Source organism: Dasypus novemcinctus, chromosome 6 (assembly GCF_030445035.2).
Source record: "Dasypus novemcinctus isolate mDasNov1 chromosome 6, mDasNov1.1.hap2, whole genome shotgun sequence".
Taxonomy (NCBI): Eukaryota; Metazoa; Chordata; class Mammalia; order Cingulata; family Dasypodidae; genus Dasypus; species Dasypus novemcinctus.
This window is the reverse complement of record NC_080678.1, coordinates 76,563,288-76,577,513: the sequence shown is the minus strand read 5'-3', so window position 1 is coordinate 76,577,513 and position 14,226 is coordinate 76,563,288. Positions and strand designations below refer to the sequence as shown.

Here is a 14,226-nt window from a genome sequence, read left to right as displayed (position 1 = left end):
TTATTGCACAGATTGGCTCTGGGCTAGGCAGAAAGATCACTTTGGGAATATCCTATTTGTCAATATAGATTTGACTGTGTTACAGGGAATCAGAGTGGTTGGTGGAATGATTGAAAAAAGGAAAAACAAAACAAAGCCAAACATTTCAGTCCTAGAAATGCACTTGGGAGAAACCATTTGGCAATGGTGTTTGGGGACTTTCTTGAAGCATATCTCCTACATTACAGCTGAATAGCTGAGAAAAGTGTTTCTACTTTTAGAATTGAAATAAAACCATTGAAAAGGAGAGAGAAATACGACAGTAAAGGGCTAACTCATTGGGCTTTGTGTCTTTATATAGTGATATTATCATGGGATAATAATGGTAATTTATAGTTTCATTTGAAAAGAAATTCCAATAATACCTTTTTGCTAATAGTTGAATAATTATTTTTTAAGGCAAAATGGCTTTTAAAAAGCAACAAGATTGTAGGCACTTAGTACAAGTGGCTTGTGATAGAGGTCAGCAGAGACTGAGAAGAAGAACATGCTTGCCAGTCTCAAAGGTAACATGGGGATCCTGGGAAGGCCATTTGGGTTCTGTTCAACCAGAGAATAATCTAGAAATGTGATACATTTCAGAATGTGTACTCTATCCTTGCAATCAACAATGCTGGTGGGTTTTATATAGTCCTCCCAAAATTTACAGTAATTTTTAGTAGATGAGTGAATGAATACATTGTAGTTATTTGAGAACATGAATAGAAATAACTCTAAGACATATAAATTGTCCTTTTTCCCACTTCAAATGGCTTATTATAATTTCTGAGTTACCTAGAAAATGTACTGACACGATACACAAAGTGATTAATGGTGCATTATTATTATTATTATTTTTAACAGTATAGACAACCTTGTAGTATACACTTGTACTTAAATGCTTTCCTAAATTATTAGATCTGTCAAAATTTGTTCCTTTGAAAATTTCAGTGCAATTATTTTTGTTTTTAATATCCAGCTTTGCTGAAGACTCATGAAAGAATTATGGGTATATTTGAAATTCACTATTTTCAATATGTACAAATTTCTATGTTTTGTCATTGGGGGACAGCCTTTCAGCAGATTGCTATTATTCTTAAGAATACTTCAAATATCCATTTTTACATAAGAGAATTGTGGAGTGTAATCAGGTGGCATATTGTCTGATGAATGGTAAGGCTTCTGATTCTACAGTATTTGCCTCTATTTTTTGAAAACAAATTATGCAATGATTACCACCATCCTTTACTAACACTTTACTAACACTTTTCCATCACCCTAAACAGATTTTCCATATGAATTAAAGTTTATTGCTGCCTTCCCCTAGCCCCTTGAAACCTGTATTCTATTTTCTGACTCTATGAATTTATATATTTTATTTATTTAATAAAAGTAAGATCATACAATAAAAAAGAAAACAAATTATGTTATTAATCTAATGTATCAAGATAAAAGCCAGTGTAGATGACTTTTTAGTTATGAGATGTTTTTCTGCATGTGTACCAGGAGTACAGTGTGGGAAGGTTTTGGTCAAACACTGATCTTTTCACTTACACAAGCACACAGATAGAGATCATTATTAAATTGGAATATGCTCAACCACACATTTTTGGATCCAGGGGAAGGATCCAGGAGCGTGGGAGAGGTTACAGGGCAAAAAGATGCTAATATTATGGACTAGGCCAGGAGGAGGTAAGAAAAGCTAGGAGCAGAATGGGGGTAGACTCTCAGAGAAGCGAGTTTGGAGGGAATATGGGGTCTATCCTGAGATTTTTACATCCCTTAGGACTTGGAGGCATGGTATAGGAAAGGGAGCAATCCTCCCTCCCAGAATCACTGAGTTTCAGAGGAGTTGAAGTGCTTGATCCTGGGTAAAAGAGACATCATAAAAATGTGTGTTTACTCGTTTATTCATTCACTCATTCACTCACTCCATGCATGCATGCATCCATCCCTCCATCCCTTCATCCAGCCATTCACACAGCCAACGAGTCCATTAAAAGAAAACAATTATCCATCTTCCTATCTAAAGTAATAAACAGAGAAACTAAACATAATTCTTTTTCTTTCTTTTTTTTAGGAGGTACCAGGGATTGAACCCAGGACCTCGTACATGGGAAGCAGAAGCTCAACCACTGAATCACATCTGCTCCTCAATGAGAACTGCTATTTTTTTTCCCATTTGTTTGTTTGTTTTGCTTTTAGGAGGTACCAGGGATCAAACCCAGGATCTTGTATGTGGGAAGCAGACGCTCAACCATTTGAGCGACATCTGCTTCCCTGTTTCTTTTTTGTTTTAGTTTGCATGGCTATCATAGGGAACATGAGGATGTTTTCTAGAGGCAGATTCTTATGTTCTGTTAGCCTGAAAATATAGGAAACTATAGAAGAAAATAGGTACGTCTAAGTGGAAAGTTTTTGCACTGATAAAAATACATGTTTTTGTGGATTATGAGTTTTTTTCTTATGGACTGAGTTAAATATAGGAAACACATATGTTTCTTGCTATTTATCTTCAGTAAACACTTGCTAGTTGATTATTGACTGTGAAAAGGTTAATACAAATTAGTGAGCTTAGTGATTTGGGAAATATTCTTCATGTCAATTGTGTTAATATGAATGTGTTATGATGTGCTACATATGGTCATAAGCAAAATCTCATTGCATTGCTTTTTTATTATGAAAGCACTTTTATTAACATACCGTAGAATCCTTCCAAAGCAAACAATCAGTGGCTCTCAGTATAATCACAGTGTTGTGCATTCATCACCACAATTAATCTCACTGAGCTGCTTTTAAGGTTAAAGTTAATGCCTTAAAGAAAAGCTTGTAATTTAAAAAAAAATTTTATCTTGGCCAAATACCAGTGCTTTCCCTCCCTTTTAAAAATAATAACTATATCTATTTATATGTTTCTTTTTTGTACGGGAAAATAAATTACCCCCAACCTACTTCTCCAATCAAAGCCCTCAAATAAAGAATCCCCTAAACAAGTAGAGGTGCCTCACATATCTTCCAAAGTTCTTCCTGGATCCTCATCTATGTCAGCATTGGCAGGAGTGGGCAAATATGTGTGTGGATTGCCTTACTGCTGTGATTTCATGACAGTCAAAGAACCCACATGTCTCACCCACTCAGCTTTTCTTTTTCACTTAAGTTCCCTGATTAGATGCATACCTACCTGGGATGGGTTACTAATTTAATCATGAAATATTTGTATAGCTTAATCGGCTAGAGGATCTAAGCTCCAAGATTATGACCTCAGAGAACAGTCAGGAGGATATCTCATCTCTCTGGTGGTGGCCTTGGCACATAGTCCTCTAGGGGCTGCAGCTGAGGACTCAGAAAGAGATGCCGGACACCAGTTTTACTTACTGCATGATATTCCTGAGTGCTCACTTTTAGAAAGTCTTTTTCTTTATTAATAAGTGTCTTTTTGTTTTATGCACAGGCAGCATGTCAGCTGAAACACCAATCTCACTGAATGTCAGTCCTGAGGATCCGCAGGTCCAAACCATCACTGTAGAGAAGCTACTGGAGCCCCTCATCATCCAGGTATTAAAGACCGTGGAAATAACAATGTATAGTAACTGCAAGAGAACTAGAAAACATGGGAAAATAGAATTGGATGAAGGAAAGATTTGAGCTTTGTACATAAATATATCATCTCAAATTGTCCTCTTTTAACTTAAATTGTTGTTTAAATATAAAAAGTATGCATTTAGTAATATTATTAGTTCTACTACTACTAATGATAATAATGAGATTATGAAAGTTTCTTCCCATGGATTCTCTTTTAACAGCAGTGATAAAATGTACATATGATTTTTAAAGTATTTTTACATAAAATATCTTCTTTGATAGTCATAAAAGACTGAGTGAGGCAGGCAGTACGGTCAAAACCATCCTTATGTAGATGAGAAAAATGAGGCCTACAGAAATTCAGTGACTTGCCACAAGGCATGTGGTAGCTCATTTGTCAAATATTAAATTACCTTTAAAACACCAAATGTATGATAAAAGCAACTATTAAAAGGAATTCTGTAAGTCATTTTTAAGGTGAACAATCCTTTCGTAATAGGTATAAAGGTTCTCTGACATACTTATTATGTAAATTCATATTTTGTGTATTGGATTTTGAAAAAGTGGAACTTGAAGAAATTTATATAATGGTATAGATTTAAATTTTTTGTCCTTAACACAAAATCTGTGAAGGAACTCTCCTTTAGGCCAAACCTATATCATACCTCCCAAGAAAAACTGTCCCTTTTCCTAAGGCATTGAAGCACTCAAGGGTTGCTTGGGTGAGAAGCTACACCAACCTTACTTTTGTTTACTTAAATATGTCTGCTTATCTTCCTTGTGGGGTAGATGGTAGGGATAGGGGTAGCTCGGAGCATAGACTTTGTACAAAATTTTACTTAACACAACTCTATATTTGCTACTGGAAAGACAACTCAAAACATACGCCTTACTGATGACAGCAGTTTTTGGCAGTCTTAACTACAAATATCTGCTATGAAATTGATTCCAGAGGACTATGGAGACTCCATTAAAGTCCTTGTCAGCCACTCCCTTTTTTGCCAGAGCTGCTGTGACAAATATCACACAATAGGTTGGCTTAAACAATAAGCATTTATTTTTATTTATTTTTCTCATGGTTACAGAGGCTAGAAGATCAAACTCAAGGAGCTGGCAAGGCCATGCTTTCTTCCTGAAGTCCACAGACTTCTGGTGCTGAATTGCTGCAATCCTTGGGGTTCTTTGACTTATATCTCTTCCTTCTGTCCTGAGTGATCTCTTTCTTCTTGTGTCTGCTCTTCTAGTTTCTGCTGACTTCTGGCTTCTTCCTGTTGCCTTTTGTCTTCTGGCTTTTCTGACAGTGTCTGAATTTCTTCTCTTTATAACGCCTCCAATAATACTGATTAAGGCCCACCCTGTGCAGTTGGGCCGCACTTCAAACCATGGTAACATCCTCAAAACATCCTATTTACAAATGGGCTGATACCCATGGGAACGTGGATTAAGTTTAAAAGCAGTCTTTGTTGGATACATGATTCAATCCCCAAAAGACAGCCACTGAATGGTTTCATGTTAAAAAGAAGTGAAAAACCCTATTTACTGATTTATTGATACCTGAAGTTTAGTGAAAACATTAGAAAAGAAAAAAAAATACCAAAAAATAAGAGAATAAAAGCAAAAAATTCAAGGGAATAAAAAAATAACAACCACTCATAATTTTAGTACCAAGAGATTACCTCTGACATTTTGATTCATTTATTTCCAATACAGTAAAATTATGGGTGATTTTTATTATTTTCTTGGTACTTTATAATATATATGTGTAACCTGCAAGGCAAATGTAGATTTTATCTTACTGTTCCATTTAAAATGAAATTTTAGTAATTTCCCTATTCTTTGTAAGGATGATTTAATAAAATTTCTTATTTAATTATCCATCACATGTGTGCACCATAATTTAACTAGCCCCTTGTTTTAGGACATTTAGGTTGTTTCTATTTTTTTTTAAACAATTATAAATAATGCTGTGAAAAACATCTTTGCATATAAATTTTAGTCACCACTTCATAGGATTCCTTTAGGATTAGTTACTATAATAAATGTAAAAGTAAGTGGTCAATATATGAAAATTTTTATGTTTTTTTCATACGTATCACCAAGTTTTGGGGAAAGTTTTAAGTGAATTTTCCCAACTAATTAAAAAATTTGTTCTATGCAATTACCAAGTTTGGGGTGCGCAAGTGACCTTCATTTTGGAGATGGCTATTAAAGGCAAGTACATTAATGCCACTACATAAGCCTTATTTGTTCTGTAACAATGGAATATTGGAAGTTGGCCACTTAGGAAATGCTAATCACAAAAGCTGCTGATACATAGCTTATAAACGGAGAAAGTCTTACGGAGAGACTACTTTCCACATTCTAACTAAAACCAATAGATATTTTGCTTCAGTAAAGTATCCTTTGCAACAGCAGTCAGTAGAAAGTATTAACGAGTAAATTCAGATTAAAAGATAATCTGTCACAGTTTGTGTGTGTGTGTGTTTTCTGGCATGCTCTAGAACTATTATAACCAGCTATAAATATTTATTGAGTCCACAAGAAAATTAAAAGGTTGGTAATGACTCAAATCAATTTTATTTGATTGGAAAGAAATTTAACTCTTTTTAAAAAAATATATGATTATGCTAATTTTAGAGGGCTTTTGATATGGTGCCTTTATTCGGACTTTTTGCTAGTCAGAGTTTTGTGAGTCACATAAGTCAGGCAAATAGGTGAGTTAGGGTATTTAGTTGCCCAGCTGCTATGACAAATACCACACAATAGGTTGGCTTAGCAACAGGAATTTATTGGCTCAGGTTTCAGAGGCTAGAAGGCTTGATTCTTTTCCTGGTCTGTAGTCTTTCTGGCTAGCTGGCAGTCCTTGGGTTCCTTGACTTTCCCAAAACATGATAATGTCTTCTCCTTTATTTTCTGGATTCTGTTGACTTCCAGTTTCTGCTCTTCTACATGGCTTTCTCTTCATGAAACCTCCAGTAATAGGATTAAGGCCCAACTTCATTCAGTTGGGCCACAGTGTCACTAAAAATCACATCTTCAAAAGGTCCTACTTACCATGGGTTCACACCCTAAGGAATGGATTAAGATTAAGAATACGTTTTTTTCTTTTTTTTCTGGGTGTATATTATAATTCAATCTACACCACACAAGGAAAGGGAAATCAGTACCTATTATGTATAAGAGAGTTCTCAGGAAAAAGAAAGTGACATGCGAGTATAATTGTTAATTTTATCTTCCATAAGATTGTTTTCAGTGTTTATGAAAATGCTTAATTATTTATTTATTTTTTATACCCCCCTCCTTTGTGGCTTTTTGTGTGCTGTCTGCTCTCTGTGTCCATTTGCTGTGTGTTCTTCTGTGTCTGTATTTATTTATTTTATCTCCCCTCCCCCCTTGCAGCTTGCTTGGTGTCTGCTCTCTGTGTCCATTTGCTGTGCTCTTCTGTTTTTTGCTTGTCTCCCTTTTTTTGTTGCATCACTTTGCTTAGTTGGCTCTCTGTGGCCCTTGTGGGCCAGGTGGTGCTCTGCAGTGTCTGCAGGCCAGGTGGCTCTCTGCAGTGTGCAGGCGAGCCTGCCTTCACAAGGAGGCCCCAGGACATGAACCCAGGGCCTCCCATATGGTAGACGGGAGCCCAACTGATTGAGCCACAGCTGCTTCCCTGCTTAATTATTTTTAAAGATAGCAGTTTGGCATACCACTTCACTAATATTCCAGCTATAAAAAAGTTTCTATGTCTTAGCAACATTAAAGTCAAATTAAATAAAAATAATGAGAAATGCCTAAATATTTCCTATGAATAGGAACTATCTCATAAAGTAGAATTCATGTACAACAAAATTATCTGACCCCACCCCTGGAATCATAATGGGATTCTCTTTATCAAAAACCAGTGCATTTCAAAGTCAAAGAGTTATTAATTTAAAATAGTGACCTTTTTGGATTTGATGCTCAGCCTTCTTCTATCTGTCACTTTGATCATACATCACCTACAGCACAAGTAAAATATTCAATTAAATTATATTTGTTTTGGTTTCCTAGGCTGCTCAAAGCAGATATCATGAAATGGGTTGGCTTTAAACAATGGGAATTTATTAGCTTACAGTTTGAGGCTGTGAGAATGTCCAAATCAAGGCATCCTCAAGGCAATGCTTCCTTCCCAAAGACCAGAGGCCAGTAATCGTTGGGTCCTTTGCCACAAGGCAAGGCACATGGCAGTGTCTGCTGGTCTGTCCCTTCTTGTGCAGGTTTCATTGCTTTTAGCTTCTTGCTTCTGTGGCTTTTTCTTTCTCTCTCTCTCTCTTCATCCCATTTATAAAGGACTTTAGTAAGAGGATAAAGACCCACCCTGGATGAGGACTTACCTGAAGTAACCTCATCAATAGGTCCTACTTATAATAAGTTTATTCCCACAGGAATGGATTAGCTTTTGTATTATCTTTTTATTTTTAAAATTTACATTATTTTACTTTATTTTTAAAGAAGCTTTAGATTACATAAATGATACATTAAAAATATAGGGGGATCCCATATACCCCACTCCTAACCCTCCCACATTTTCCCCCTTTAACAACATCTTTCATTAGTGTGGTACATTTGTTATAATTGATGAACTGATACTGAAGCATTGCTACTAACCATGATCTATAGTTTACATTATACTTGGCACTGCACATTTTTATAGGTTTTGACAAAATGTATAATGGCCTGTATCTGTCATTGCAATGTCATTCAGAACAATTCCATTGTCCCAAAAATGCCCATTGTAGCAGTGTGATATGGTTATGAATTCCAAAAATAGATATTGGATTATGTTTGTAATCTGGTCTGTACCTGAGCATGATTAAGTTATCATTAGGGCTTTGATTGGGCCATGTCATTAGGGCATTGTGTCCCTACCCTTGGTGTGTGGAGACTCACAGATAAAAGACATGGCAAAGGACAGAGTTGAAGGTTTTTGATGTTGGATTATTGATGTTGGAGTTTGATGCTGAAATCTTAAGAAGCTGGAGCCCCAGGAAGAAAGCACACAGAAGAAAGAGCAGCAAGCCCTGGGAAGAGAGGAACCCTGAGCCTGGAGATGAACAAGCCATGGGAAGAGAGGAACACTGAGCCCAGAAGAAGCCTGAACCCTCACAGATGTTGGCAGCCATCTTGCTGTAACATGTGAAAATACTTTGGTGAGGAAAGTAATTTATGCTTTATGGCCTGGTATCTGTAAGCTCCTACCCCAAATAAATACCCTTTATAAAAACCATCTAATTTCTGGTATTTTGCATCAGCACCCCTTTGGCTGACTAATACACCTATATTACACTTATTCTTCCCTCTCCCTTCCCTTAGAACCTCTGGTGACCACTGCCTTTATATCAGTGCTACAAGTTCTTCCATTGCTAGAATAATACTAAGTCTACTTTAGTCCATAGTTGCAATTCTCCCTTATCTTTGTTCATTCTTTGATCTTGGGGATTTTAGGATGGTGATGCCACTCTGTTTCTGATTGAGATGGGGGCTTAGATCCTAGGAGTTCCATCCAGATGGATGGAACTGTCTTGCTTTGTAGTTGTAGATACTTTGTTTTTTGGGATGGGTGTTGTCTATCATCATCCTTTTGTTAGTTGTCTTGGGTGAGTCCAATGAACTGGAGTGAAGGTGTTGCAACGCTGCTGAGATTCAGGGATCAACTGGCATATGAACAGACCAAAGATTTAAGTCTCTGGTACATATATTTAATGAGTATAGTACAAATTATAGGTTCAAATAAAAGGGGCAGAAGAGCCATGTAAAAGGAAATTATAAATGAATCTAACTCTGTTATATTGGGGAACATATATTCCAAGGTAAGGCCCACTGACAGGGTGCTGAATTCCCGAGATTGTCTGCCCTGCCTATAATGTCTAGATGGATTAGTTTTGAGAACATGATTTTCTGGGGTGCAGTTACCAACCACCACAATATTTAAGGTACTTTTTTAAAGGATAATATTATGCTAAGTGCCTTATCACACTCTTTTCTCCTTTTCTTTCCCCAAGAACATTTAATTTAATTCCATCAGATAAAGTTATCAATTTAGTAGCCCAGTTAAAAATTCTCATCTTTCCTCATTATTTATCTTCATGTTGTATTCCTTTACATTCAAGGTTCCACAGAAATTACTTTCTATCTCTGTATATAACTCAAAGTCATAATTACATTTTAATTTTTGAAGTAATTGATCATAGATACTGTTATGTCATAGACTTCTAAATTTATAAATCTTTATTCTGCTCTTTTTATAATTATCAGAGTCTTCTCCACAAAACCTGATTTATCTTTAATCCGTTTTTTTTCTCTTGAGCACAAGTAAATCACTAGGTCATTTTGCAGGGATGTTCAGCCTGGGATATATTTCCATCATTCACTTTCATTTTCTCAGTGTGATAACTTACACGGTTGCATCCCTCTGTAATAAATTCCTCCAATGGATCAGAAATAATTTTTTTTCTCAGCAATTACACTTTTATGATTGTAACTGTTGGCATCTGTACTTTATCATTTTCTAGATCCAAGTTTGGCAATGTAGTAGAGAAAGCTGTTTATGGAGAATTGCGCTTAAAAGAATTTACATCTTTAGTTTGTATGCACACTGAAGGACATGTAAACTGATAGATCATGCTATAGTCATTATGTAATGGAACCATCTATAACCTTATTCACCACAGAATATAATTTGCCATGTGTCAGATACATGTTGAATGTGAGCTAAAGGAATTGACTTACTCAAAACTCCTTAAATAAAAATAGTAACAAACTCCTTATAATGTGTTATCTTCTATAAAGCAGTTTCTTGGGCAAAGTTCAAATGTATTTTTTAAAAAAAGATTTATTTATTTATTTCTCTCCCCTTCCCCCACCCCACCCCGGTTGTCTGTTCTCTGTGTCTATTTGCTGCATCTTCTTTGTCCGCTTCTGTTGTTGACAGCGGTACAGGAATCTGTATTTCTTTTTGTTCTGTCATCTTGTTATGTCAGCTCTCCATGTGTGCGGCACCATTCCTGGGCAGGCTGCACTTTCTTTTGCTCTGGGCGGCTCTCCTTACAGGGGCCACTCCTTGCGTGTGGGGCTCCCCTACGTGGGGGACACCCCTGCGTGGCACGACACTCCTTGCGCGCATCAGCACTGTGCATGGGCCAGCACCACACGGGTCAAGGAGGCCCGGGTGAACTGCGGACCTCCCATGTGGTAGACAGACGCCCTAACCACTGGGCCAAGTCCGCCGCCCCAAATGTATTTTCTGATGTAAATATATCCCATGTTTTCAAAGGGTAAGTATAGATTTAGATAAACAATAATAAACATTATTTCTTTGGCTCTCACCCTTGGTGTAGGATCTCTTGCCTTTCCCCCCATTTCAGCTTCCATAGTATATCCCATCTATTTCTGGGAGTCTTCTTGGGATGGTAATTATCTATTAAATAGCACTCATTGGGTCAAGAATAGCTGCTAACCACTGTATTAGTGAGCATAAGTTAGGTTATTCTGGGATAAGAAAACAAGTCCCATGTCTCAGAGGCTTAATAGAAGTTCATTTCCTGCTCAAGCTACATGTCCAGTGTGAGTTGGCAGGGGTCTCTGCTTAGTACAGTCACTCAGGGATCCAGGCTAATGTAGGCTCCATTTCAACATGTACTTCTATGATCATTGCAATAGGGGAAAAAGAACCTGAAAAATTATGCAAGGGCTCCTAATGTAGCTACCTGAATGTGACACATTCCACCACCATTCACATTTGTTTTGCCAGAGCAAGTTATATTGTCAATGTGGATGCCATCTTTGTGTCTAGAAGGAGAATTGAAATATTTGTGAACAGCTTAATGATTGCCACATTCCCATTGCCTATTTTAAAAGGGTTTCCTTTGTTAAGTCTCCATCTGCTATCAGATACCTTGTCAGGTGATTTTACCAGGGTGGGAAACTGACTTATGAATACTCAATTTATAGGTTGGCAAGAAGCCTGTGAGGCTATCTAGCATGAGAACTCTATTTTTTGAAGATGATTGTGAATTGGTCCTATTACCATTCTCTTGGGGCAGTTGAATATATACTGAGTTAAGTACCTACTACTTAGGGTTAAACTGTTACGTCAGAAAGCAAATCTAAAAGACATGACAGAAAAAAGCAGAGATGAGAAGGGGAGTTGAATCATAGTGATATTGGAACAGTTTTGAGTTTTGGATCCACAAAATTTTGCTGTACAGGGACAACAAGATTTCCTAGTCACCTGGGTTGTACTGGATACTTCCAGTTTCAAAACACATTCTAGTCTCAGAATCAGACTCTAGTTTCTGTGGACTTTGTTTCCAGTTCTCTTGAGGGTCAGAGATGGCCAGATGCTTAAATTCCTTATGTGATTAGATTCCTTGGCCTCCAAACCATTCATCAGTGACTGTAGCAATTTGATGTGGTTATGAATTCTAAAAATAGATATTGGATTATGTTTGTGATCTGGTCTGTGCCTGGGCATGATTGAGTTATGATTAGACCTTTGATTGGGCCATGTCATTATGGCATTTAATCCTGCCCCTTGGTGGATGTAGACTCACAGATGACATGTGTGGCAAAGGACAGAGTTGGGGTTTCTTAATGTTGAAGTTTTGATATTGGTGTTTGATGCTAAAGTCTTAAGCTGGCACCCTGGGAAGTAAGCACACAGAGGAAAGAGAAACAAGCCCCAGGAAGAAAGGAACCATGAATCCAGAGAGAAGCAAGACCCTGGTAGGGAGAAACCCAGGAAGCCTGAACCCTTGCAGACGTCAGCAGCCATCTTGCTCTAACACGTGAAAACAGACTTTGGTGAGGGAAGTAATTTATGCTTTATGGCCTGGTATCTGTAAGCTCCTATCCCAAATAAGTACCCTTTATAAAACCAACCAATTTCTGGTATTTTTGCATCAGCACCCCTTTGGCTGACTAGTACAGTGACCAAAAGTTCAAAGAAGTCCCATTAGCAATAGTAATCTAGGGTTCCTGTAATTGCCCTTATTTGCTCATTCGAAAGTGGGGGTTTCTCTGCAAAGCCTCTCTTCTGCCTTTACCAGTCTCCCCAAATTTTGGAATCTCTGAAATATGCCTCACCTGTGCTCTCAAACCTGTCTATCTATCATGTTTTTCCACTTTGTCTGGCTTCATCTTGTTAATGGTAGGTGGTGACCACTCATTGTGAGACTCAAATGGGCCTCTTTCCAAGTTCCTCAAAGCTGCTTCTTCTGAAAGGGCAGAATGGTACTGGGTACCTACATAAGAGGCAAGAATGCTTTTTTCCCCATCTCTGAGCTTCACTCTGTCACTTGGGCATCAAAAGTTACACAAAATTCCTTATGGAAACAACTTTTTCACCTTCTTTCCTAATCTCCCATCTCTCCTTGTTAGACTCTAAACCAGTCCAAGAGGTTGGATGAGGAATGTTTACCATCCTAACTCCTTCAAGCAATCATTTTCATATCAACCTGTGCAAATAAATAGATGTTTAGATAGCCTAAGCTTTGTTTCCCACTGTTCTATGGACAGATCTGGTTGGTTTTCTGATAGCAGGGAGAGGATGTCTGCTCCTTAACTTCTTAGCCTCCTAGAATATAGTCTCCTTTGTTTCTTTCAGAAACAAATTCATGTTTGGTATGTTTGTGGTAGTTTTCTGTCACTTTTATAGGTCATTTTGAATGAACATGGTGCCATTTATTTATGCTTTCTTGGTTTTATTTCAAAATTTCTTTTTTTGTACTCATTCTGATTATTCTATCAGTAGAATTTATATCAGAGTTAATCTTGAAAGTTCCAAGGAAATCTCAGACAAGTCTGCACTCAGATAGTGTTCTTGTAAATTACTTTATAAGCAAATATTGGAGCTTTGACTATAACCTCAATAAGTAATCTTAAGAGTTAGGAAATTAAATGTCTTTTAAATACTTATAGGCTCAAAGCTTAGTAAGTATAAAGATGTTTTTTTTTAAATGACAGGTGAAAAAAATAAACTTAATTCTGCCTCAATAACATTTTAAAGTTTAAGGTAATTCAATATAGCTAAGTTAATTCTAATAAAGTAAATTCTTCAATTTCTGTATTCTTTTATTACCAGAGAATGGCTCCCATGGGAAAATTTTTAGGCTATATTATTCCTTGAGAAAGAAATAGTTGAGAAAAAGGAAGCCAGTATTTAAATTAAAATAAGGATAAGAAAAACTAGCAACTAAGTGTGAATCCAATGGGAACATGCTTGGCTGAGCATACAAGGGATGCCCCCCACTGGCCAGAACCTGCTATATTTGAAATTTGCTGAGGGTGGATATTAATCTCTGCACATGCTTCATCCCTTTTTAGCTTGCTTCTAGAACTCTGGTCCTATCAGACTCTAATTTTCTTCTCCAACATTGCCGCTCTGTTCTTCTGAGTTCTCTGGCCATACCCAATTCACTACATTTCTGTTAATACTTAATTTTTCCATCACAGCTCTGCTTTTCCTCCAAAATTCAGACTGATTGCACATATATCACTTCTAGCTTAGATTTGGGATAAGATTTTTCTCTTATAAACTGATTCTATACACAGCAGATGCTGTAGATTGATAAGACCAGACCCACCTGATCTTTTAGTGGA

At 37.0% G+C, this 14,226-nt stretch overlaps 1 protein-coding gene across 4 annotated transcripts in view; it reads left to right on the top strand.

Moving 5' to 3' along the window:
- Positions 1 to 14,226, top strand: part of CTNNA3 (catenin alpha 3) — a 1,802,485-nt gene that overhangs the window by 52,628 nt on the left and 1,735,631 nt on the right. For 3 of the 4 annotated variants that reach the window (XM_012529825.3, XM_071215825.1, XM_058298912.2), the window contains exon 2: positions 3,470 to 3,573. In XM_012529825.3, coding sequence (XP_012385279.2) covers positions 3,475 to 3,573 — 99 coding nt within the window. In that variant the 5' untranslated portion in view covers positions 3,470 to 3,474. Of the gene's footprint in view, positions 1 to 2,098; positions 2,416 to 3,469; positions 3,574 to 14,226 lie in introns of all 4 variants that reach the window. The other variant, XM_058298913.2, reaches the window with a different exon arrangement.